Genomic DNA, 26,886 nt, shown 5'->3' on the forward strand with positions numbered 1-26,886 from the left:
AAGAAAATTAACAAAAATTTGGGGATCATATGTTTTTATTTCGTTGTTTACATAGTATTTGTAATACTATCGACAGATAAATTTCCCAATAATCTATTATTGGGAAAAAACACATAACCTTCCGCAACACCTCATAATGTGCTACTGGTAAATAAAACAGTATGTAAATTGGCAGTGTAAGCTCATCGAGAACTGCATTGTTTGCTGAGATAAACCTTAAAAGATGAATGATTTTATAACAAGAAAAGCTTTGGAAAACTTATTGCATGCCTCTCCAAATATGCAAAAGCCCTATTCACTCTGTCTATTTCACAGACCATTGCAGAAGATGACATGCTTAACTAGACTAATGATAGTGACATCCTGTTGCATCCACATTCAGCAACAGGCAATCACAGCAAAGGGTAATCACAGCAAAGGGCAATCACAGCAAAGGGTAATCACAGCAAAGGGCAATCACAGCAAAGGGTAATCACAGCAAAGGGCAATCACAGCAACGGGTAATCACAGCAAAGGGCAATCACAGCAAAGGGCAATCACAGCAAAGGGTAATCACAGCAAAGGGCAATCACAGCAAAGGGCAATCACAGCAAAGGGTAATCACAGCAAAGGGCAATCACAGCAAAGGGTAATCACAGCAAAGGGCAATCACAGCAACGGGTAATCACAGCAAAGGGCAATCACAGCAAAGGGCAATCACAGCAAAGGGTAATCACAGCAAAGGGCAATCACAGCAACGGGTAATCACAGCAAAGGGTAATCACAGCAAAGGGCAATCACAGCAAAGGGCAATCACAGCAACGGGTAATCACAGCAACGGGTAATCACAGCAAAGGGTAATCACAGCAAAGGGCAATCACAGCAAAGGGCAATCACAGCAACGGGTAATCACAGCAACGGGTAATCACAGCAAAGGGTAATCACAGCAAAGGGCAATCACAGCAAAGGGCAATCACAGCAACGGGCAATCACAGCAACGGGTAATCACAGCAAAGGGCAATCACAGCAAAGGGCAATCACAGCAAAGGGCAATCACAGCAACGGGTAATCACAGCAAAGGGCAATCACAGCAAAGGGCAATCACAGCAACGGGCAATCACAGCAACGGGTAATCACAGCAAAGGGTAATCACAGCAAAGGGTAATCACAGCAAAGGGCAATCACAGCAAAGGGTAATCACAGCAACGGGTAATCACAGCAAAGGGCAATCACAGCAAAGGGTAATCACAGCAAAGGGCAATCACAGCAAAGGGCAATCACAGCAAAGGGCAATCACAGCAACGGGCAATCACAGCAACGGGTAATCACAGCAACGGGTAATCACAGCAAAGGGTAATCACAGCAAAGGGCAATCACAGCAAAGGGCAATCACAGCAACGGGTAATCACAGCAACGGGTAATCACAGCAAAGGGTAATCACAGCAAAGGGCAATCACAGCAAAGGGCAATCACAGCAACGGGCAATCACAGCAACGGGTAATCACAGCAAAGGGCAATCACAGCAAAGGGCAATCACAGCAAAGGGCAATCACAGCAACGGGTAATCACAGCAAAGGGCAATCACAGCAAAGGGCAATCACAGCAACGGGCAATCACAGCAACGGGTAATCACAGCAAAGGGTAATCACAGCAAAGGGTAATCACAGCAAAGGGCAATCACAGCAAAGGGTAATCACAGCAACGGGTAATCACAGCAAAGGGCAATCACAGCAAAGGGTAATCACAGCAAAGGGCAATCACAGCAAAGGGCAATCACAGCAAAGGGCAATCACAGCAACGGGCAATCACAGCAAAGGGCAATCACAGCAACGGGCAATCACAGCAACGGGTAATCACAGCAAAGGGCAATCACAGCAACGGGTAATCACAGCAAAGGGCAATCACAGCAAAGGGCAATCACAGCAAAGGGCAATCACAGCAATGGGCAATCACAGCAAAGGGCAATCACAGCAAAGGGCAATCACAGCAAAGGGTAATCACAGCAAAGGGCAATCACAGCAAAGGGCAATCACAGCAAAGGGCAATCACAGCAACGGGCAATCACAGCAACGGGTAATCACAGCAAAGGGTAATCACAGCAAAGGGTAATCACAGCAAAGGGCAATCACAGCAACGGGCAATCACAGCAAAGGGCAATCACAGCAAAGGGCAATCACAGCAAAGGGCAATCACAGCAAAGGGCAATCACAGCAACGGGCAATCACAGCAACGGGTAATCACAGCAAAGGGCAATCACAGCAAAGGGCAATCACAGCAAAGGGCAATCACAGCAAAGGGCAATCACAGCAAAGGGCAATCACAGCAAAGGGCAATCACAGCAAAGGGCAATCACAGCAAAGGGCAATCACAGCAACGGGTAATCACAGCAAAGGGTAATCACAGCAACGGGTAATCACAGAAGGCAAAAAGGTATAAATAAATTAAACGGCCTATAAGAAAGCTCCTTGTTGGTCAGAACATGCAGATTCTTTGGTAGGTACCAAACTTTCAATTCTTTTTGTAAAGAATGTCTGTGCCAAAAAGTGTGTCTAGCAAAACATAAAAACACGTATCATCACCACAAACATGACTTTGCTGTTTTTTTAAAGACAAGAACACATACAGAAATTATATTAAAATATTTGTTTTTCATTAATACATTTGATAATTTAATTTTCAAACCTTAGATTGAAATATAAATCAGATTTTACATGCATTTTTTAAAGGGGAAAGAGATGTATTATAATATGTTTGAAAGCATTCATTATGATGCGTGTCCTTTGTCACTTAAAACTTCTTTTCATCTGGTATAATTTATTTTACATTATCTTCATTTATTTCAGAAAATGACAATAAGTTCTATAATTTTTTTGTTTACTGATTTGGGCGATGCTGAACTGTTAATAACATGTCAATTATCGTGAAAAACAGATTAAACATGGTGTATTAACATCTTTACATACTGCCAGTTAAAACAATTAGAGAAACTTCACCTCCGCTTAAAGCCTCCTCTATGCAAATGTCATCTTCTCACTTGAAGGCAGTTGTCATCAATAAACGACTGATACATGAAAATATTCTGCAAATCTGAATTCTAACAAGAGCTGTCTACATTGGAAGACATATGCCCCCGAAAAAAAAATTTTCGAAACCTAAACGCAGATTTGAAACCTAAAGGCAGACCCTTAGTTCATAGTCAAGGTCAATAGGGTCAAAATTTCTGTGCATATGGAAAGGCCTTGTCCATATAAACATGCATACCAAATATGAAGGTTACATCTGAAGAGACATAGAAGTTATGAGCATTTTTCGAAACTTTAACACAAAAAATGTGATGGACAGACAGACGGACGGACAAACAGATGGACAGACAGACAGTGCGACTGCTAGATATATGCCACGCTACCAGTGGCATAAAAATCATTATTGCAACTTTGAACACAAATCAAATATTCAAAATGGAAATTTGGATTCCAATATTCTGCCAATTTTCATGTAATAATATTTTCCTTCCCATCCCCAGTTTTTTGTACATTTTTTGTAAATAACTTATTGTTTCTGCATAGAAATATCTCTAGGATTGGTGACTTACATCTTACTGAAGACATTAAAAAATCTTAATACTATTACAAATAAAGAAAATAGGATTAGTCAGTGAATTAAAGCTTCACACTGGTGAAGAGTTGGGTTAATCTACGTTAATAATGACAATGAAATAAATCTCAAATCCCCGTAGCAAAAGAGAGAAAATATGCTCTAATGTACATGTAAAATTAAAAAAAATGTAATAAGTCTGGGAGATTAATGTTTCATAAATGGAAATTCTTATAACCTTTATGAATGAAGGAACACCACATAGTTAATTCTGTAGTTGATTAATAAAACTGGCCTTCATTTTCTTACTAGAATTTAATAATCTTATGAATGAAAAAATACGTCATGTCATTCCTGGAACATTGATTTGTATTGCAAAATCACAAAAATAATCTTCAGATATGTTTGAAGTGAAATGTTGACATACATAACATTGACAGGGCACAAATAACCATTAATAATTAAAAGGCCTTTAAATGAGTCATCTAAGAAAATAACGGTAACTGAATAATTTCAAACCTTCTTTGACTTTGATAAGTTTAAGGTCTAGAGTGGACAAGTAGTATATTGATTTGTTATCAAAATTGGGCACATTGTAGTTTTTTTTCCCAAACTGTAATGCTTTTAGTATATATGCTGTATCATCTTAAAATCAATTAACCAAATATGTACTGCAAAACCCTATACCTCTTTGAACATCAAAGTAACTTTAGACACATTTGTTTGTGAAGTGTTATGAAGGCTACAAGTCTTGCCCTTAGAACATTGTGAGAAATGCTCTGAATGTAAGACTTAACTAGTTTTGCCCTGAGAACATTGTGAGAAATGCTCTGAATGTAAGACTTAACTAGTCTTGCCCTGAGAACATAATAAGAAAAGCTCTGAATGTAAGACTTTACTAGTCTTGCCCTGAGAACATTGTGAGAAATGCATTGAATGTAAGACTTAACTAGTCTTGCCCTGAGAACATAATAAGTAAAGCTCTGAATGTAAGACTTAACTAGTCTTGCCCTGAGAACATTGTGAGAAATGCATTGAATGCAAGACTTTACTAGTCTTGCCCTGAGAACATAATAAGAAAAGCTCTGAATGTAAGACTTAACTAGTCTTGCCCTGAGAACATTGTGAGAAATGCTCTGAATGTAAGTCTTAACTAGTCTTGCCCTGAGAACATAATAAGAAAAGCTCTGAATGTAAGACTTAACTAGTCTTGTCCTGAGAACATTGTGAGAAATGCACTGAATGTAAGACTTAACTAGTCTTGCCCTGAGAACATTGTAAGAAATGCACTGAATGTAAGACTTAACTAGTCTTGCCCTGAGAACATTGTGAGCAATGCATTGAATGTAAGACTTAACTAGTCTTGCCCTGAGAACATAATAAGAAAAGCTCTGAATGTCAGACTTAACTAGTCTTGCCCTGAGAACATTGTGAGCAATACACTGAATGTAAGACTTTACTAGTCTTGACCTGAGAACATAATAAGAAAAGCTCTGAATGTCAGACTTAACTAGTCTTGCCCTGAGAACATTGTGAGAAATGCTCTGAATGTAAGACTTTACTAGTCTTGCCCTGAGAACATTGTGAGACATGCTCTGAATTTAAGACTTAACTAGTCTGGCCCTGAGAAAATTGTGAGAAATGCTCTGAATGTAAGACTTTACTAGTTTTGCCCTGAGAACATTGTGAGACATGCTCTGAATGTAAGACTTAACTTGTCTGGCCCTGAGAACATAATAAGAAAAGCTCTGAATGTAAGACTTAAATAGTCTTGCCCTGAGAACATTAATTTGTGAGAAATGCTCTGAATGTAAGACTTGACCAGTTTTGCCCTGCAAACATAATAAGAAATACTCTGATTGTAAGACTTAACTAGTCTTGCTCTGAGAATATTGTGAGAAATGCTCTGAATGTAAGACTTTACTAGTCTTGCCCTGAGAACATTTGTGAGAAATGCTCTGAATGTAAGACTTTACAAGTCTTGCCCTTACAACATTGAAAGAAATAATCTGCATGTAAGACTTAACTAGTCTTGCCCTGAGATCATTGGGAGAAATGCTCTGAATGTAAGACTTAACTAGTCTTGCCCTGAGAACATTGTGAGAAATGCTCTTAATGTAAGTCTTAACTAGTCTTGTCCTGAGAAAATTGTGAGAAAAGCTCTGAATGTAAGACTTTATAGTCTTGCCCTGAGAACATTGTGAGAAATGCTCTGAATGTAAGACTTAACTAGTCTTGCCCTGAGAACATTGTGAGAAATGCTCTTAATGTAAGACTTTACTAGTCTTGTCCTGAAAACATTGTGAGAAAAGCTCTGAATGTAAGACTTTATAGTCTTGCCCTGAGAACATTGTGAGAAATTCTCTGAATGTAAGACTTTACTAGTCTTGCCCTGATAACATTGAAAAAAATGATCAGAATGTAACGCTTTACTAGTCTTGCCCCGAGAACATTGTGAAAAACACACTGAATGTAAGACTTAACTAATCTTGCCCTGAGAACATTGTAAGAAATGCTCTGAATGTAAGACATTACTAGTCTTGCCCTGAGAACAATCTGAAAACACTCCAAATGTAAGAATTTACTAGTCTTGACCTGATAACATTGTGAGAAACACTCTGCATGTAAGAGTTAACTAGTCTTGAGTTGAGAACATTGAACAAACATACTGAATGTAAGACTTTACTAGTCTTGCCCTGATAACATTCTGAGTAATGCTCTGAATGTAAGACTTACCTAGTCTTGACCTGAAAACATTGTGCAAACACTCTTAAACGTAAGACTTTATTAGTCTTGCCCTGATAATATTGTTAGTAACACTCTGAACGTAAGACTTAACTAGTCTTGACCTGAAACATTGTGCAAACACTCTGAATGTAAGACTTTATTAGTTTTGCCCTGAACACATTGTGAGAAAGGCTCTGAATGTAAGACTAGTGTTGCACTAAGGACATTGTGGGTAAAGCTCTGAATGTAAGACTTAACTATTCTTGCCCTGAGAACATTGTGAAAACGCTAAGAATGAACGACTTAACTACCTCTGACCTGAGAACATTGTGATAAACGCTCTGAATGAAAGACTTAACTACTCTTGACCTAAAAACATTGTGAGAAACACTTTGAATGTACGACGCATTCTGCATGTAAGACTTAACTAGTCTTGACCTGAGAACATTTTGAGAAATGCTCTGAATGTAAGACTTTTCTAGTCTTGACCAAAGAACATTGTGATAAACGTTGTTAAATTAAGACTTAACAAGTTTGACTTGAGATCATTGCGAGAATTTTGTGAATCTTAGATTAAACTAGTCTTGACTGTGGGGTAAACTATCGTTTTTTTCCAATACTTTGATGCTTTTAGCTTACAATCTGTTAGAATCATCATTCAACACATTTACCAAAATGTAAAAAAGTATAATATATTATATTAATTATAAATATATACTTTGACAAAAGTCATTAATAAATTCTTATTTATTAAAAATGTAAATGCAATAATATTGCTTTAAATGAATTATTACTAATTTGATTTTCAAAATCCACACGAAAATCACTGGTATAGAACTAGGGTTTTCACATAACATAAAAAAACAAAGCTGTCAGAGGACTATTCGAGTGCTTGACAGTTTAACGTAAGCCATTATGGGGAAATTGTTCATATTCAATAATTTATTAGACAATCTTTCAAAAATATTAAAAGGAAAGGGGGTAGGGGGGTTGAGAGGGGAGTATAATGTGGGGTGGGGTCATTTATTAAATGATCTTTCAAAAATAAAAAAAGGATTTTTTTTTTATTTTTTTTTTTGGGGGGGGGGGCAGGGATTCTGGGTTGAGGGGTGGGGTTGGGTGGAATCCATTGTGGTATTCAGGTAAGTGTTTTGTCAAAGTATTAATAAAATCTGTTCATAAATAAAGAAGTTATGGCAATGTAACTAAAGTAATATGCATATTATAATGAAAAAAGGGCCATAATTCTTACAAAATGCTTGATACAGTTGTCTGCTCTTGTTTATATATTGGGGTCATGTTGGTAAAGAAGTTTGCAAAATATGAAAGCAATATGTCATGGGACAATCAAAATATTTGAGGTGGTACGCAAACTTCAACATAGATTTATCAATAATATGCATATTCTAAGTGAAAAAAGGGCCATAATTCTTACAAAATGCTTGATACAGTTGTCTGCTCTTGTTTATAGGTTGGGGTCATGTTGGTAAAGAAGAATGCAAAATATTAAAGCAATATGTCAAGGGACATAGGAAATATTTGGGGTAGTACGAAAACTTTAACATTTGCACGATCACGCTCACGCAGACGCCGGGGTGAGTAGGATAGCTCCACTATATATATTTCATATGTAATAGTCGAGCTAAAAATGCAATACCAGGTGATGACTTCTGTCAGTATATGCCTATATATTCAATGCAGCTTGAATTAAAAAACTTAAAAGATCTTTTTAACAGCTTTTCTCTAACTAGCATCTTGTAATGTTGTGTTGGATAACAATATCCTGATACTTTTGGGAGCACCCTAATACAAAAGCGCTATGCACTTTTATTATATACCTGTTTAATGCTTTTAACAAAATACAGGTTGTATCAATCGTTGAAATAAATCCTGTATTATGCTACTCGCTGTTTCCGATTCCGTATTACCATACTAGCCGTACTACTTTCTTCGACCCATTTAAAGATGCCACATTACGCGCACCCAAAAAGGAAACCCCTGTATATTACGTAGCACATCGTGTGACGTCATTTCTGTGACATAGTTTTATTTAAACTCTCTGGAATTTGAGGACATGTTGGACGTGGTGTATTTTAACAGTTAACTATTTATTTAAAACATCAAACAAATGCAAAATGTATTTATGAGTGTGTGTGTTTATCATGCATATCTCCCCCTGAACATTTTTAAATCCAATAACGCCCGTGGTGAGATTTAAAGCATATCTATACAAATAATACGATAAGAAAATATAAGACTTTGGCCTGTTTTTCTTCGATATTTTACTGTTTTTATCTCAATGTCAGAGAACTAAATTTTTCTGTATTATCTTTATTCCAAAGATCTAAATTGTAAAACAACATGGAGCAGAGAAAAGTGTAACACTCCACTTATTTACAAGTGAAACCGTGAGAATTCTTTCCAATAATACTGTCTGCATGTCTTTAATGGCTTCGTTACGTGTTGAGTGTAAAACTTTGAAAACAACCAGAATCCATTGTCTGAGGATTATGTCAATATGAAATGCAGATTTCTAACACCTCCCCCCCAATCAGGGTCAACATTTTAATGCGTTTTTAAAAGTTGAAGAATTTTTATTTTTTTCATGTTTAAAAAAAAATTGTAGGCCCGACCCTGCTGTGCCTTATAGCAGCTACGCCCCTGCTTGTTAACTTTATTTATCATAAAATGTTTCTACTTAAATTCACATGGTTTAACTCATATGTACACACTACCTTTACGCCAGATAATTGTTAGATCTTCATGCATACTTGATCCTCACTGAATTGTTGTAATTATATGTACGCTTATTTTATTAAAATCATTATAATTATGCATGTTGTGAGTACCTTTAAGAGAATTTCTCCACACAATATGACTTATGAGTGATATCTTTTTTCATAAATAAAGGGACATCACTACAAGTATATAGATTTGAAAAATAAACAAGAGTTGTCAATCTTGGCATTTAATTTTTTTATCTTGTATGCCAGAGTATATGTGTACTTAAACCTGAAAAAATGTTCAATTTTATGATAAATTAATGTTTTTATTACAAAAGATTGTCCATGATACTAGTATATGTTCGTACAAATAGACCAACAATGTGTTACAAAGTGGTGTGTAAGTTAGGTTGCCAATTTTCTTCTTAACTAAAAAATAAACTATATACCAATATACACTATGCACAGTTCATGACCAAAGACAATAAACATAACTTTTATACAATTTATCAAAAGCATGAATGAAAACGATCATGAAGACAGATGAACAAATGTGCTTACCAAAACAGGCAAAGGCCAGCCTCAGGTAGCGCAGTGTCTCTAACATCTCCCCTCTAGGTACGCATGGCTTCGCTAAGGCTAAGAAAGTATAAGCAGCCTTCCTATACAGCAGGCCCTTTGAAACAAGATGCCAGGCATGACCTTGACCTTCCACCTCTGGACTCTTGGAGGTCACACGAAGGTCAGCCAATGACCTTTTCTCTTCTGATTGACTCTGCCTTTGTTCCTGACTGGACGGTTTGTTCAGCGGTTCGTAGTGGAGCGGGATGGCCTCATCGCGGTTACACCGCACTTGTTCCTCGATGATCTTGCTCGGCCTGTGAGCGCCATGCTCTAAGTCGAACTGTAAACACTTTAGACCCTGTAACAGACACACACAAAGAACAGTGTAATTTACAGCTGAATGTTATCATTTATGAATAGTGATAATACATTTATTGCTGTCAAATTTTTTAATTTGTTTATGTTTATTTATACTTTAATTATTAATAATTATTACTTGTTTTGGAGAATCTTCTTGTATGATGCAGCAATCAATGGATACTTTTGATCTTCTTTGATTAGGCTTTTTTTTTAATTACTTTATATATATATATATATATATATAGGATCTGGCATAAGTTGTCATATTATACCATATTTTATTAAATGAGTTCAGGAATTTTGTTAGTAAGCGAGATTTGGGCGAGCTTACTAACAAATTCCCTGGACGAGTTTAATAAAATATGGTATGAAATGACAACAGGTGTCAGATCTTTTTTATCACATGCTTTTAAATGAGCAAATTAAATAAATATTAACGCAAACATAAAGATAAATCCCGAATGTTGTTTACATTTTGTGATGTCATTTGAAGTTGCAACATCGTTTCAGCAAAATAACAAAATGCGATTGGTCTATGGAACAAAAATAAGCCAATGAAAACGCTTAAAAAGTATATTACACATGTGTAATATAAAAATATTCAACATGGTTATATAACATGGGAATCAGGGAATGGCATGTGACTTAAAATATTTTGGGATAATAAAATCTAACAGTGCTGCATTATCTAAGTTCACATGACAAGTCTTTTTTGTGTTGTCCACTTAACAAATAAAATACAGATTGCTTAAAACTGTGAGCAATCAGCCAAATTAAATTACCACAAGCTTGTATGAGCTGTCAAATAAATATGTTAACACTTGGTCTTCTCAGAACATTTCTTTGCAGAGTTTGTGCTTTTGTGTTGATATATCATGTTATTTTGCAGCAAAATAAAGAATCTTTATTTTAACCTTATTCCATCACTAATGAGATATACTCTACCTTGCAAATAAACTTCACAGCCTCACAACAACGCTGTTCAGATGTTTCTTGGAAAGGTTTCAGTCGAAGGAGGTCCCCAGACCTCGTAACACTTCCATTATCTGAGAGGGTCTGCACTCGAATGCTGCTGGTGTCACTTTCACTAAACTCCTCTGAATCCTAGATAAACATACAGAATAAATCATGAGAACAAAATATAAAATGATCATATATGTCTTGTTCTGAAAAAACTGGGCATTATGCATGTGTGTAAAGTGTCGTCCCAGATTAGCCTGTGCGGACTGCACAGGCTAATCAGGGACAACACTTTCCGCCAAAATTGGATTCTTGCTAAGAAGAGACTTCATTTAAACGAAAAATGTCATAAAAGCGGAAAGTGTCATCCCAGATTAGCCTGTGAAGACTGCACAGGCTAATCTGGGATGACACTTTACGCACATGAATGAAGCCCAATTTTCACAGAACAAGACACATCTCATATCAGGATGCTTATTAAGACCTGATCAAAAGAAGCCTGATATAATTCTGGTCAGCAGATGCTTATAACAGTCAATATTGGGACACATGCCATACAAGTCAGATTCAAATACGAAGTCAACAAGTGAGTAAAGAATTTAAGAAACAAATTAGGAACAAGACTATTGTCAAGCAATATAAGTCCCCTACCAGCTCCACCATTGTCAGAATTTTTTTTAAATATTATTTGTTGCCATAGCAACCAGAATTTTTGACGTAGGAACAAAATGAAATGACGTGCATAATGTCCTTATTGCCATCTATCCATGTTTCATGTTTCATGAAAAAATATTAAGAACTTTAAAAGTTATCGCAGGATCCAGAAAAGTGTGACAGACTTACTGACTGACTGATGGACACACAGAGCGCAAACCATAAGTCCCCTCCGGTGAAACCGGTAGGGGACTAATAAAGATTTAGAACAAGAAACCGTCGGAGAAGGGTGATGCTCCCCAAACGTTTTTTTTGTCACAATATTGCACTTTATATTCAAATAAAAGGAAACGTCTTGAGGGCACAGTAGTTGGGAGGGACAAGATTTTTTTTATATATAATTTCAAAGGGCCATAACTCTTTTAAAAATCATCTGACCAGAACCCACTGATAATATGTACATCTCCTCTTGGTAGTGAAGCTTCCCATAAAGTTCTATTGAATTCCGGTCATTAGTTGCTGAGAAATAGCCCGGACAAGAATTGCACTATATGTTCAGTTAATGGAAAATTTCAAAGGGCCATAACTCTATGAAAAATTATCCATTCAGAACCCGCTGATAATATGCACATCTCCTCTTGGTATTGAAGCTTCCCATAAATTTTCATTAAATTCCGGTCATTAGTTGCCGAGAAATAGCCTGGACAAAAATTGTGCACGGACGGACAGACAGACAGACACACACACGGACAGACGAAGCGGCAACTATATGCTCCCCCCAAAATAAGTTTTGGGGGAGCATAAAAACTAACAATTTAAAACCAGTATTTTTTTAAATTAAAGAATCAAATAGCAACAACCAAGGCTGTGCAAGACTTTACTTCTACTTTGATAGTATAATGTGTATCATGTGATAAAATGACCTCAAAGACATATTTGATGTTGAATATATTAAGTTGTTAAATCGTATATATAAACAAAAAGATTTAATTAGCTGTTTTTTTTTAACTTAGCAAGAAAGGTATTTATATACACACGTAAGATACCCATATAACAAGCAAATTCTTTGAATTGATAACCCCCACCAAATAAATATTGTTAATGGATGGGACAGATCCTTCGGAATATGATATAATCCTAACAAAAATCACTAGATGTAGGGTAATTGTTTTTATGCATTGCAATTATCCTAATTGGTAAATATACACTCATTAAATTTCTTGTTGAAATTTGAGCATATCTGAGATAAAGCCCTGAACAGTTACATCATACAAAAACATCGAAGGGAAATAACTCTAGTTTTTACAAGTGTAGAGTTACGGTTCTTCTGCAAGGCAATTTTCCTTATTGATATTTATATGTCCATTCAGTTTTATGTTGAAATCTTGTAGTGCATGATATAGCCCTGAAAAGTTAAATCAAACAAAAAAACAACAAAGGAAATCATTCTAATTGAAGAATGTGTAGGGTTATGGTTCTTGTGCAGGGCACTTCTATCCATTGATATGGCTATACCCATTGAGTTTCATTTAGATATCTTAAAAAGTTTCTACGATATAGCTCAAACATATTTAAGACAAATAGACTTTCGGACGGACTAACAGACGGACGGACTGATGGACAGTCTGAAGGATTGACAATGCCAAATCTATATCCCTCTGCCTTGGGCAAGGGATAACAAATTACAGCAGATTACCTTGCCCCTGACTAGAGCTTATATTAAAGTAAAAGTAAAAGTGACCTTAATCACATTTTCTCCAAATGCATTCCAAACATAGGTCTGCATGTAAGGCAAGACCATAAAAAAATTCCATTCAAACTGAAGTTACTTAACAGAAAATCTTTTCATTTTTAATAACAGTGTCCTTCACCTCATAAGCCCTATTTTTTGGATTTCAAATTTGTTATATGCACCAAGATATTGCCATATTTTGACATAAGATGTATGTGCATGTCCCATGATACAGGAATGAGTCTTTTCTGTATTTTCACTTCAGGGTTCATTCCAATTACTTACCTGCTCTTCATCACTTGTTTCATTGGAGGAGTTGCCAGGCAGCGACCAATTATCTTCCAGAGAGCTGTCTGGTACATACAGGTCAGACAGCAAGTAGGTGGCAGATGTGCAAACCTGCAACAAAATACCGCTGTTTAAAGGTCACATTAGAATATGGCACTCATGTTTAAAGGAGGATTTATCCAACATTCTGTACAATGCCATTACAATAAAATACTGTTCAAACAAGTGACCAACATAAATAATAATATTTCTAAACTTTAACAGCAAAACAAAACATGATTTTTATTGACACACATGTCCACACAAAGCACAAGGATGCTGTATACTGCCAAGCAAGGTTGACACTGGTTGACAAACAATTGTAAAATGTATAAAGCATTGGTTTCATTCATCATTTTGGGAATGCAGCTGGGATTGTGAGAAATAAGGTTGTTTGGGAAAGTTTGAGTATTGAGAAATTTACATATTTTGTATTTTGCTTACATATACTATAAAACTGAGAATAACAGTATTTTAATATTAATATGCTGAGATTCAACACAATGAGCTGAATAATTAGTTAAAGCAAAATTTTGAATTTTGTAAATTAAATTAAGTTCACTGAATTTCATGCAGTCACATTGGGGAAAATTTATACTTTTTGACACTGAGAATATGGCCAAATTTTAGGCTTTTCCTTGAACAAAAAAAAAACTGTCTAGTATAATTCTCTAAGTACCTGGGCATGTTTGGTCTCATCTAGCAAGACCAGGCAATTTTCCAGCAGTGTCCTTGTAAGGGGTTCCCGCCCGGGCGTCCGGTTTGTCCACATGCTACGGGCTACCCGGTACAGCAGCATGCCCAGGGGAACCGTAAAAGGGTTGCGCTCCGGCTCTGAGTTCACCTCCCCACACAGCGCCGTCAGGTCGTACAGTTTCACCACGTCGTCATTGTTACCTGTCAGTCACAAGGTGGAATGTTACATAAAGCAGACTTTTACCAGGTGATAACATGATGCAACAGATATGAAGACATACAAAACGGTGGTCTTGGTAAGAAGCAGTATTTCAAAAATAAGCTTATGATGAAAACTATGGGATAAAGGCAAACAAGGAAAAAATGTGATAACAAGGAAAAAATGTGAAATTAGTTCAGTGGCATAAGTTAAGGTATGGAAATGTTAAAACAAAAACAATGGGTTACGTATATATCATTGAAAATCACCTACAAATTTCAAAATCGTCTTCCATTTTACTACTTTCCTTGTAATCTTCCTACCCCACAAAATAAAAACCAATTCTTAGACCCAAATCCCCCACCCCCCACCCCTAAAATACAAACAGATGACTAAGAGCCAGCAATACCCACCTCAAAAACTACAATCCTCTGACTTAGACCCAACCCTAAAATCCAACAAAATACAAACCTATGACTTACACACCAGCATTCTCCATCATATATTCCAAACAAGAGGGCCTGAAAAGCCCAAAGTCGCTCACCTGAGATAACAAGATATTTTTGGGACAAATCTTCTGACCAAGTTTCATCACAGGGCCCTCGATTTGCACTTTTTCCCCCATGAAAAAGTATACTTGTTTCCCCTATTTCAGCTAAAAATTCCCCCCTCCCCCCTCATTTTTTTTTTTACATTTATACCTCTGTTGCCAGCTGGTATCGTGCTATTAACCTTTGATTAAATGTTTTTTAATGTAAATTACACTCAAATATAGAAATTTTAAGTGTTGAATGGTTGGTGAAAAGATATTCTTAAAGTCCCCTTTTCGCCCAAAACAACGCGAAATTCTCCCCTCTAAGGGCCCCGGCCCCAATCCCCCAAAGTGAAGCAAGGGCCCTGCATGAAGATTGGAAAATAAATGTGGCCTCTAGATTGTTAACAAGGTTTTACTATATCCATATAAGGAAAAATGCCCCACCCCCTGGCAGCCATGTTTTTCAACCAACCGGCATCATTTTTTATCTTGTCCAAGATATTACCGGGATAAATCTTCTGACCAAGATTCATGAAGATCGGACAGTAAATGTGGCCTTTAAAAGGTTAACAAGATTTTACTATAGCCATATAAGGAAAAATGCCCCGCCCCTTGGAAGCTATGTTTTTAAAGCAAACATAATTATTTTCGAACTCATCCAAGATATCATTGAGACCAATCTTCTGACCAAATTTCATGAAGATTGGACAATAAATGTGACCTCTAGAGAGTTAACAAGGTTTTACTATAGCCATGGAAGGAAAAATGCCCCACCCCTGGTGGCCATGTTTTTAAAGCAACCAAAACCATTTTCGAACTCATCCAAGATATCATTGGGACAAATCTTCTGACCAAGTTTCATGATGATTGGAAATAAATGTGACCTCTAGAGTGTTAACAAGGTTTTACAATAGCCATATAAGGAAAAATGCCCCGCCCTCGTGGTGGCCATGTATTTCAACCAACCAGCATCATTTTTTAAATCATCCAAGATATTATTGAGATGAATCTTCTGACCGAGTTTCATGAAGATCGGACTATAAATGTGGCCTCTAGAGTGTTAACAAGATTTTACTATAGCCATATATTGCCATATAAGGAAAAATGCCCTGACCCTTGGCAGCCATGTTTTTAAAGCAAATGTAATCATTTTCGAACTCATCCAAGATATCAATAAGACAAATCTTCTGACTATATATCTTGAAGATTGGACAATAAATGTGGCCTCTAGAGTGTTAACAAGGTTTTACAAAAGCCATACATAGCCTTTTAAGGAAAAATGCCCTGCCCCTGGTGGCCAGGTTTTAAAAGAAACAAAAACTATTTATAAACTCATCCAAGATATCATTGGGACAAATCTTCTAAGTTTCATGAAGATTGGAAAATAAATGTGGCCTCTAGAGGGTTTACAAGGTTTTACTATAGCCATATAAGGAAAAATGCCCCGCCCCCTGGCAGCCATGTTTTTCAACCAACCTGCATCATTTTCGAACTCATCCAAGATATTATTGGGATGAATCTTCTGACCAAGTTTCATGAAGATTAGACAATAAATGTTGCCTCTAGAGTGTTAACAAGATTTTACTATAGCCATTTAAGGAAAAATGCCCCGCCCCTTGGCAGCCATGTTTTTCAAGCAGAGGTTACCATTGTTGAACTCCTCCAAGATATCATTGGGATAAATTTTCTGAGCAAGTTTCATGAAGATCGGAAAATAAATGTGCCCTCTAGAAAGTTAACAAGGTTTTACTATTATAGCCATATAAGGAAAAATGCCACGTCCCTGGCGGCCATGTATTTCAATCAACTGGCATCATTTTCGAGCTCGTCCTAGATATTATTGGGATAAATCTTTTGATAAAAAAAAACAAAAACAAAAAAAGATTTTACTATAGCCATATATAGCCATATAAGGAAAAATGCCCCGCCCCTTGGCAGCCATGTTTTTCAAGCAAACGTAACCATTTTCGAACTCATCCAAGATATCATTGAGACCAATTGTCTGACCAAATTTCATGAAGATTGGACAATAAATGTGGCCTCTAGAGAGTTAACAAGGCAAATGTTGACGCCACACAACGGACGACGGACAAAAGGCGATCACAAAAGCTCACTATGAGCACGTTGTGCTCAGGTCAGCTAAAAAATAAAAACCTATCACTTGGACGCTATTCCCAGACAAAAAACAATTCTGTGACTTAGACCCCATAGCATACCATCCCACACTTAATAAAATACAAACCTACAACTTAGACCCTTTCCTCACAATCCTTTCACCCATAAATATAAACCTTTGACTTAAACCTTATTCCAATCCTTCGAATCCAATCTGCTATCATACCTTTATACAACCAATATGTGTGCCCCTCCTTGGTAGCATTATTTTTGAGGAAGGAGAGAATATTCTTGGCTATGTTTGTCACAGTACCCTGGTCAAACTTGGAGTTCTCCAGATGGGGAATATCTTCCGTCTTAATTATCTCATATTGCTAAAAATTAAATGTAAAAATATGAATAAAAAGAAAAAAATACTTCATTTTAAGAGGACATTTCACATGGTATTTGCTGTCTGCTTAAGATTATTAATTTATTTGAAACAAACTTGTTTTTCTTTGAAATCTATCATAGAATATTATAATTGGGTATGTTTGTTGTTGTTCTCATTATAGGAGGTTTTGGGGATTCCGATAATGACGTCACGTTTGCGCACGCTCAAATTTTGGCCGTCAAAACTGCGGCCATTCTGCTATTGTTTGCATTGATGAAGCGCATCCTGATAAGGTTACAAACATATTCGCGACCCTTTTGAAGAACAAAAAATACTCAGAAATTGAAATTCTTTCAGATTAAATTGAATCCAATGAACGAACACAAATGAGGACGAAAACAAACAACAAATTGATTGATTTTATGTAATCAACATATAGAAACTGAGTTGAACCTATTTGTCTGTAAAAACTTACCTTGTTACAGATTAACTTAATCCTCTTGATAAATGTAAATGTTTTTTTATTTAATTGCTCACACCAATTTTGACACTCTTTGTTTCAGCATTTTAACCCAGTGTTTAATTGCCCCTTTCTTTATCACAAACCAATTATCTCGATATGATCGGATACTTTCCAGACAATTACTAAGAAAACAATGTGTCATAAACCCAGGGACCTATACTTGTATGACTCTGTATGGGGTCTCTGCTTAAACCACATGTGTCTGGTCATTAAACACAATTTATGATACCTCCATGTCATCTCTCGACATATTAAGTCAAAAACTTAACAGTTGCTTTAATAAAATATTTGAACAAATTTAAAAATAGACATTTGTCCGAAATGGATTAACAGCTAGGAACTATTCAGTATATACATTAGCCAGTTTAAACATAATAATAAAGTGTTTAATAACTATACATTTAAAATATTGAACACATTTACTGCTACACAATTAACGTATTTAACGGATACCTGCAAATGTAAACTCTGCAATAATGTGTAAAGATCGTGCGTTACTGCAGTGTTCGAAACATCATTATGAAAACAAGCAATCGCGTTTGGTCATTATAGGGATATAAAATACTTGCGTTAAATAAATTAAATGTGTAGATTAATGGTATCATAAACTGCTAGATTTGTATCGCTCATTATCACTACAGACGAGTTTTCAATATACGTGTACATGCAAAGACAGTTCAATTTGCAAAATATGCAGGTGTTTTTTTCAATTTGAATGCTTAAATTTATTAATATTTTCATTCAATGTTAATGAAATGAAAATTCATTCAATGTAAAAGAAAATTAAAAATACATTTTAAGATTGAAATGTATTGAGCTATTTTAGGGCTTTGTTTTATAACTGATTCAATGCACCCCTTACACTAAATTTCAATCGATGATGAAAAATAACACTATCGCATCCACACCACTTATAATAATATTAAAATTATTATATGTTTTATTATTTTTGAAATATCATTTATTAAATTCTTATTTTAAAAAAGAATACGGGTATTTATCGTTTTGTTTTGTGAAATTGTAAGTATTAAGTCTTCCGACGACCTTTACTCTGATACAATGTAATTGGCCGCGATCTAGAAGTTGACGGCCAATCTATTTTTAGTAACGGAAAACCCCTCTTGTGACGTCACACAAAAACCTCCTATAAACTTTCAAAAACAACATCACCTGCATGCACTAAAGTATTCTTAAAGGGACTTGGTCACAGATTTTTCTTTTAAAAAAATATAATTTCTTATACAACTGTTTTATTTGAAATATTTTTAAATAATTAAAATAACAGAAAAAAAAAAAGAGTCTTTCCTGGGAATCTAATCTGGGACCTATAGGAGCAAAAGTGTACATGCTTCCACTACACCATGTATTCTTTAGAATCTGTGGCATAGTTAACACCCCATTTTATGGATACAAACTTTTTCTGAATTATGGAGTAAATGTGTTAAAAACGCTTTATAATTTTTACAATTTTGACTGATGATCTTGTTTGATAGATTGGAGTGTCATTTCGCTTGTTTGATAGATTGGAGTGTTATTTCGCTTGTTTGATATATTATGTCGTTTTTTTAATTGTAATTTTGCCAAACTGTTATTAAATCCATTGAATCTTATGACTATCATACAATATGAAACTGTGATCTGGTATGAAAGCTTTATTGATTGCTTCATGTAGTTAACACATCTACCTTACCACATAATTCTGAACAAGACTATTGCCAAGCAATATATGTCCCCTACCGGCTCCACCATTGTCAGAAATTCCACCATTGTCAGATTTTTAAAAATATTTGTTGCCATAGCAACCAGAATTTTTAACGTAGGAACAAAATGAAATGACGTGCATAATGTCCATATTGCCATCTATCCATGTTTCCAGTATCATGAAAAAATATTTAGAACTTTTAATGTTATCGCAGGATCCAGAAAAGTGTGACAGTCTGACTGACGGACACACAGAGTGCAAACCATAAGTCCCCTCCGGTTTCACCAGAAGGGGACTAAAAAAATTATGGTGGGAAAATCACAATTGTAAGTAAGTGTATAAGCAAAAATCTGAATGTCTATTCCTCAGTACTATGTCTTTTCTATATTCTTTAGTCAAAGAATGGGTTAGTGAGCTCAGACACTGATCAAAGTTCATAATGGCCAAATGTCACCATCTCTTTGCATTCTGAGTTGCCATGATGTGGGAAACAAAATAGTGTTCTGGGTAATTGTCTCACAACTATTAGAAACAATTAGGCACTGGATCCATACAGAGCTCTTTCACAAAACAAAATAATAATGACACATTCTGATTTATGAAAAACACCTAAAACAAGAAATGTGTTTGTCAGAAACACTATGTCCCCTTCTGCGCCGCTTTGATTTAGTTATTTTGACCTTTGACCTTGAAGGATGACCTTGGCCTTTTTCCACTCAAAATGTGCAGCTCCATGAGGTACAAATGCATGCCAAATATGAAGTTGCTATCTTCAATATAGCAAAAGTTATTGCAAAATGTTAAAGTTGGCGCAAACAAACCAACAGACAGACCAACAGACAGGGCAAAAACAATATGTCCCCCACTATAGTGGTGGGGACATAAAAAGAAAAGAATCATAGGCTGTGATGTTTTACACTATCTAGGAACAGTTAACTGGAAACACAGATATTTCTCTTCATAGCTCAGTGGATAAGGCGCTTGCTGAAATCCAGAGGTCTCGGGTTCGATCCCGGGTCGGGGCACATACATGCCAGTCATGTTTCAGCGGAATGCTGACTGACAAATAAAGGCTTAGCTCGGCATTAAGACGTGTTTGTTTTTTTGTTTTCTTGTACGCCCAACCCATCCAGCTTTTCATTACCTGTACAATTCCCTCGATATGGAAGCACATGGCCACCTCTGGTACGTTACACATCAGGTTGTCCAGCCAGTAATCCAGTCCAGTAAGAACATTGATTGGAGTGCGCATGTCCCTGACATTGGCCAGAAAATAAGTTGTTTAAGGGAAATGTTGATTTGTATTTTTTTTAATCTTAAAGGGGCCTTTTCACAGATTTTGGCATTTTTTAAACTTATTCATTAAATGCTTTATATTGATAAATGTAAACATTGGATCGTAAAAGCTCCAGTAAAAAATCAAGAAAAAAAATTAAAAAAGGAAAAGAACATTGCCCGGAGCAGGTTTCGAACCAGTGACCCCTGGAGTCCTGCCAGAGTCCTGAAGTAAAAACGCTCTAGCCTACTGAGCTATTCCGCCGAGTACACATGCTTGATGTATTTTATACCTTATATAAGCAATCTTCGTAGTTTCACAAAATTTAACGACAAAAGCAGAACTCTCCAAATTATTCAATCCTTTCGCGTTGCAACGCTTTATAATTTGTAGGTTTTAAAATCGTCAAAAGATGCATATAATGGCTATATTAGAGCATGGTTAATGTTCAGTATTACTGTTTCCTCACAAATATCATAACTAAAACGAAAACTTACGAATCTGAAACAACTTTTTTCAATTTTGTCAATTTACCAAAGCGTGAAAAGATCCCTTTAAGGCACCTTTCATATATTGCCCATGTACAGTTATACAGTTTCATACAGCAATAGTATAGTGATGAGTAAATACTTAAATTGCCATACATAACAAGTCATATATTTGTTTTGTTTTTTTCTTAACAAAATGTACACACTTGCAAAATAATGTTCATTATAATATAGGATATTGATTGCTTTAAAATAACAAATTTGGTACGTTTGCTGTCCCTTTTTTTCTTAATAACAGGAATAACATCCAAATATTTTAAGAAACATAGCCGTAACAATATACTGGCAAAAACATGTACTTTTACAAACTTAATTAAAGAACCAACAACACAAATACCAATCTTCAGGTAAACATTATAAAGCTAGAGTGTTGTGAATGTAAGAACACAAACTAATAACCTACTCCATAAATCTGCATAATTGTTTTCAAAAAAGAAGACAAGTCTCCATAGTGCAGATGTACCCGCACATTCCATATTTACCTTACAATTCCACTTATGTAAAAAACCAGCCATTTTATGCTCAAATTTGTTCTTTGCTCCTTAAGTGTGACCTTAAACTTTGATGTAGGGGGAAGGGTATTACAGAAGACACACCTTCTTATGGTAGTTGTCATTTGTGCCACTTCATTTCAAAATCAATCTATATACGGAAAAGTTATGGTTGAGACAGCAAGCTTCACACAGATTTCTTTATGCCACCTTCTTAAAATGGGAAGGGGTGTGTGAAAATCAAGTAAAGAAAACAACCAGGTTTAACCCATTTATGCCTAGCGTCTAGAAAAAGGCCTTGGCAAACAGCGAAGACCCAGATGAGACGCTGCATGTTGCGGCGTCTCATCAGAGGTTTGCTGTTTGCTCTAGGGCAGGTCTTATACTAGACATCCCTAATTTTGAAAATAAATTGATCCAATTAAGAAGGTTGGGAGAGTCCACAAGGCATAAATGGGTTTAAAGAACTCCTAACCTTAGTCTGAGGCTGACATAGTAGCTCTCATCTCTAAACACGGGTAGGTCAGTGCCAATCAACATCCTTATGTCTTCAAAAGTCCACAGCACATCACGGTGAGTCTGACTCTCCCTGGGCTTTGTAGTGTATAGAACAGAGCACATCATAAAGAACACAGGGCTTTGTAGTGTATAGAACAGATCACATCATAAAGAACACAGGGCTTTGTAGTGAATAGAACAGAGCACATCATAAAGAACACAGGGCTTTGTAGTGAATAGAACAGATTACATCATAAAGAACACAGGGCTTTGTAGTGTATAGAACAGAGCACATCATAAAGAACACAGGGCTTTGTAGTGTATAGAACAGAGCACATCATAAAGAACACGGGGCTTTGTAGTGTATAGAACAGAGCACATCATAAAGAACACGGGGCTTTGTAGTGTATAGAACAGAGCACATCATAAAGAACACAGGGCTTTGTAGTGAATAGAACAGAGCACATCATAAAGAACACAGGGCTTTGTAGTGAATAGAACAGAGCACATCATAAAGAACACAGGGCTTTGTAGTGTATAGAACAGAGCACATCATAAAGAACACAGGGATTTGTAGTGTATAGAACAGAGCACATCATAAAGAACACAGGGCTTTGTAGTGTATAGAACAGAGCACATCATAAAGAACACAGGGCTTTGTAGTGTATAGAACAGAGCACATCATAAAGAACACAGGGCTTTGTAGTGTATAGAACAGAGCACATCATAAAGAACACAGGGCTTTGTAGTGTATAGAACAGAGCACATCATAAAGAACACAGGGCTTTGTAGTGAATAGAACAGAGCACATCATAAAGAACACAGGGCTTTGTAGTAAATAGAACAGAGCACATCATAAAGAACACAGGGCTTTGTAGTAAATAGAACAGAGCACATCATAAAGAACACAGGGATTTGTAGTGTATAGAACAGAGCACATCATAAAGAACACAGGGCTTTGTAGTGTATAGAACAGAGCACATCATAAAGAACACAGGGCTTTGTAGTGTATAGAACAGAGCACATCATAAAGAACACAGGGCTTTGTAGTGTATAGAACAGAGCACATCATAAAAAACACAGGGCTTTGTAGTGTAAAGAACAGAGCACATCATAAAGAACACAGGGCTTTGTAGTGTATAGAACAGAGCACATCATAAAGAACACAGGGCTTTGTAGTGTATAGAACAGAGCACATCATATAGAACACAGTAAATGCTTATGTATCTATTAACAACAAAGTTTAATATAAAGTCATTCAAATTTCTAACATTGAGTTTTACTTTTTATAGTGTCTGAAAGAGGCTGCTATTGGAATTGTTTTGACGAAGAATATATTATATGAAATAACAGTTATACATATAATTACAATATCCTAAATTATATAGCTAATTATTTAGGATTGCTACCTTCGGTAAAGGGTCAGGTATAAGAGACTGGTTGTCAGTGTTCAGCATCTCTCTCAGGTCTGCAGCTTCCACACCCGTCTCATTCTCACCCAGACTGAAAGAAATATATTCACTTCAATCCCCTTTGTAAAAAAATAATCCAGTCAAATAATTGTGTTCAATTCTTTATGCTTTCATGATAAAACTAAAAATCATTTTGCAAGCATTAATTTACAACTTTTCTCCCTTACATAATGCTGTTATAGCAACACCGTTACAATAGGAGATGGTAATTCACTGACACTAAAACGCTGTAAAGAATCTACAGTTAAACTATGAACATTATGTAAGGCTTGGTTTCAAACCATACTTAAATTAGGAAGTTACACAATACTTGGCAGGCAATTGTCGGCCATGTCTAGTATGGGTCCCTTAAATTAATTCATTTCCAAAGCGAAATAGTAAACAAAATTCCCAATAAAAAAAATATCCCAATTATTAAAAAAGAAGAGTTCAATTATAATAATATCTCAATTTTATTTAAATTACATCTAACAAAGTATTTAATTATAATTCACATGGTTTTGTTCTAATCATGTGATGTAATCAGGAAAGTGTTTGGCAATAAAATTCCCAATCCTGAAATTGTATTCTTACCGAAATCGTCAAAAAAAGGCCTGCTTGGAACAGAACATTTGAAGACTGTCAGCCATTGAAATAGCCTACTATATTGGGAGGCATGAACATTATTAGTAATAATGCAGACTTTACAAAGATTGCCAAGCAATATGGTCCCCTACGGGTAAAACTCCACCATTGTCAGAATTAAAAAATATATTATTTGTTGCCATAGCAACCAGAATTCTTGACGTATGAACAAAATGAAATGACGTGCATAATCTCCATATTGCCATCAATCCATGTTTCAAGTTTCATAAAAAAATATTAAGAACTTTTAAAGCTATCGCAGGATCCAGAAAAGTGTGACGGACTGACGGACAGAGCGAAAACCCTAAGTCCCCTCTGGTTTCACCGGTATGGGACAACAAGGCTTACCTATGATAGAGGAACTTGGAGTACATGTTCCTGCTCTGCAGGTCGTCCCTACTCTTACTGGGCCGAGGTACACACTTCATCTAAGTACATAGAACATGTAGGTGTAAGCAACAATATTGCCTCAACAATATTTCAATAAATTTAAATAAGTTTTTTTTAACTGATTTCTTATGTAACAGGATAAACTGGTTACCGGGGTTAGCACATTTGCAATGTGTAGCCGAACTAATAGTTGGCTTATAATAATTACAAGTTGTTTGAAAATGTGGAATTTATTTTCTGGAAAAAAATTAAGCCAAGAAATATAAGAATAATCATACCAGTCATGAATGGTAGTATTTTGATTAAGTGAACAACATTGGTTGTAACAAAGTTTTATTTGTTACGCTTTACATAGTAAAGTAACATCTTACATTTTCTTCAATATCTCTCAGCACAGACTCATAGTAGAACCTTCTAAGCCAGCCCCATTCATTCTGAAATAATTAGTATGCATTAATTGTGACACATGTTTTAGTATGCATTCATTGTGAAACATGTATGGTATAATTAGCATGCATTTATTATGAAATACTTCTGGCATAATTAGAATGCAATCATTGCCAAAGATTCATGAGGTATGTCAACTACGAATAGATGATTTGACCACTATGTTTCTAATGCATGTATAAATTGTAATATACATTTTGGCTGTGCTCTGTGAAAAGAAGGCTTAATGCATAATGTCGCCCCAGATAAGCCTTGCAGTCTGCACAGGCTAAGCACGCATCCCAGATAAGCCTTGCAGTCTGCACAGGCTAAGCATGCATCCCAGATAAGCCTTGCAGTCTGCACAGGCTAAGCACGCATCCCAGATAAGCCTTGCAGTCTGCACAGGCTAAGCACGCATCCCAGATAAGCCTTGCAGTCTGCACAGGCTAAGCATGCATCCCAGATAAGCCTTGCAGTCTGCACAGGCTAAGCACGCATCCCAGATAAGCCTTGCAGTCTGCACAGGCTAAGCACGCATCCCAGATAAGCCTTGCAGTCTGCACAGGCTAAGCACACATCCCAGATAAGCCTTGCAGTCTGCACAGGCTAAGCACGCATCCCAGATAAGCCTTGCAGTCTGCACAGGCTAAGCACGCATCCCAGATTAGCCTTGCAGTCTGCACAGGCTAAGCACGCATCCCAGATAAGCCTTGCAGTCTGCACAGGCTAAGCATGCATCCCAGATAAGCCTTGCAGTCTGCACAGGCTAAGCATGCATCCCAGATAAGCCTTGCAGTCTGTTGAGGCTAAGCACGCATCCCAGATAAGCCTTGCAGTCTGCACAGGCTAAGCATGCATCCCAGATAAGCCTTGCAGTCTGCACAGGCTAAGCACGCATCCCAGATTAGCCTTGCAGTCTGCACAGGCTAAGCATGCATCCCAGATAAGCCTTGCAGTATGCACAGGCTAAGCACGCATCCCAGATTAGCCTTGCAGTCTGCACAGGCTAAGCACGCATCCCAGATAAGCCTTGCAGTCTGCACAGGCTAAGCACACATCCCAGATAAGCCTTGCAGTCTGCACAGGCTAAGCACACATCCCAGATTAGCCTTGCAGTCTGCACAGGCTAAGCACGCATCCCAGATAAGCCTTGCAGTCTGCACAGGCTAAGCACACATCCCAGATTAGCCTTGCAGTCTGCACAGGCTAAGCACGCATCCCATATAAGCCTTGCAGTCTGCACAGGCTAAGCACGCATCCCAGATAAGCCTTGCAGTCTGCACAGGCTAAGCACGCATCCCAGATAAGCCTTGCAGTCTGCACAGGCTAAGCACACATCCCAGATAAGCCTTGCAGTCTGCACAGGCTAAGCATGCATCCCAGATAAGCCTTGCA

The 26,886-nt window shown here is 36.7% G+C and overlaps 1 protein-coding gene across 1 annotated transcript in view; it reads right to left on the reverse strand.

The window, feature by feature from the left end:
* LOC127857944 (erythroid differentiation-related factor 1-like) overlaps positions 1-26,886 on the reverse strand; it is a 49,233-nt gene that overhangs the window by 13,680 nt on the left and 8,667 nt on the right. Inside the window, exons 5-14 of the mRNA XM_052394720.1 lie at positions 25,434-25,496; positions 25,021-25,100; positions 23,986-24,079; positions 22,554-22,672; positions 20,908-21,019; positions 17,392-17,539; positions 14,300-14,517; positions 13,579-13,692; positions 10,893-11,051; positions 9,585-9,945 (exon numbers count right to left, since the gene is read on the reverse strand). Coding sequence (XP_052250680.1) covers positions 9,585-9,945; positions 10,893-11,051; positions 13,579-13,692; positions 14,300-14,517; positions 17,392-17,539; positions 20,908-21,019; positions 22,554-22,672; positions 23,986-24,079; positions 25,021-25,100; positions 25,434-25,496 — 1,468 coding nt within the window. The remainder of the gene's footprint in view (positions 1-9,584; positions 9,946-10,892; positions 11,052-13,578; positions 13,693-14,299; positions 14,518-17,391; positions 17,540-20,907; positions 21,020-22,553; positions 22,673-23,985; positions 24,080-25,020; positions 25,101-25,433; positions 25,497-26,886) is intronic.

Source organism: Dreissena polymorpha, chromosome 14, assembly GCF_020536995.1.
Source record: "Dreissena polymorpha isolate Duluth1 chromosome 14, UMN_Dpol_1.0, whole genome shotgun sequence".
Taxonomy (NCBI): domain Eukaryota; kingdom Metazoa; phylum Mollusca; class Bivalvia; order Myida; family Dreissenidae; genus Dreissena; species Dreissena polymorpha.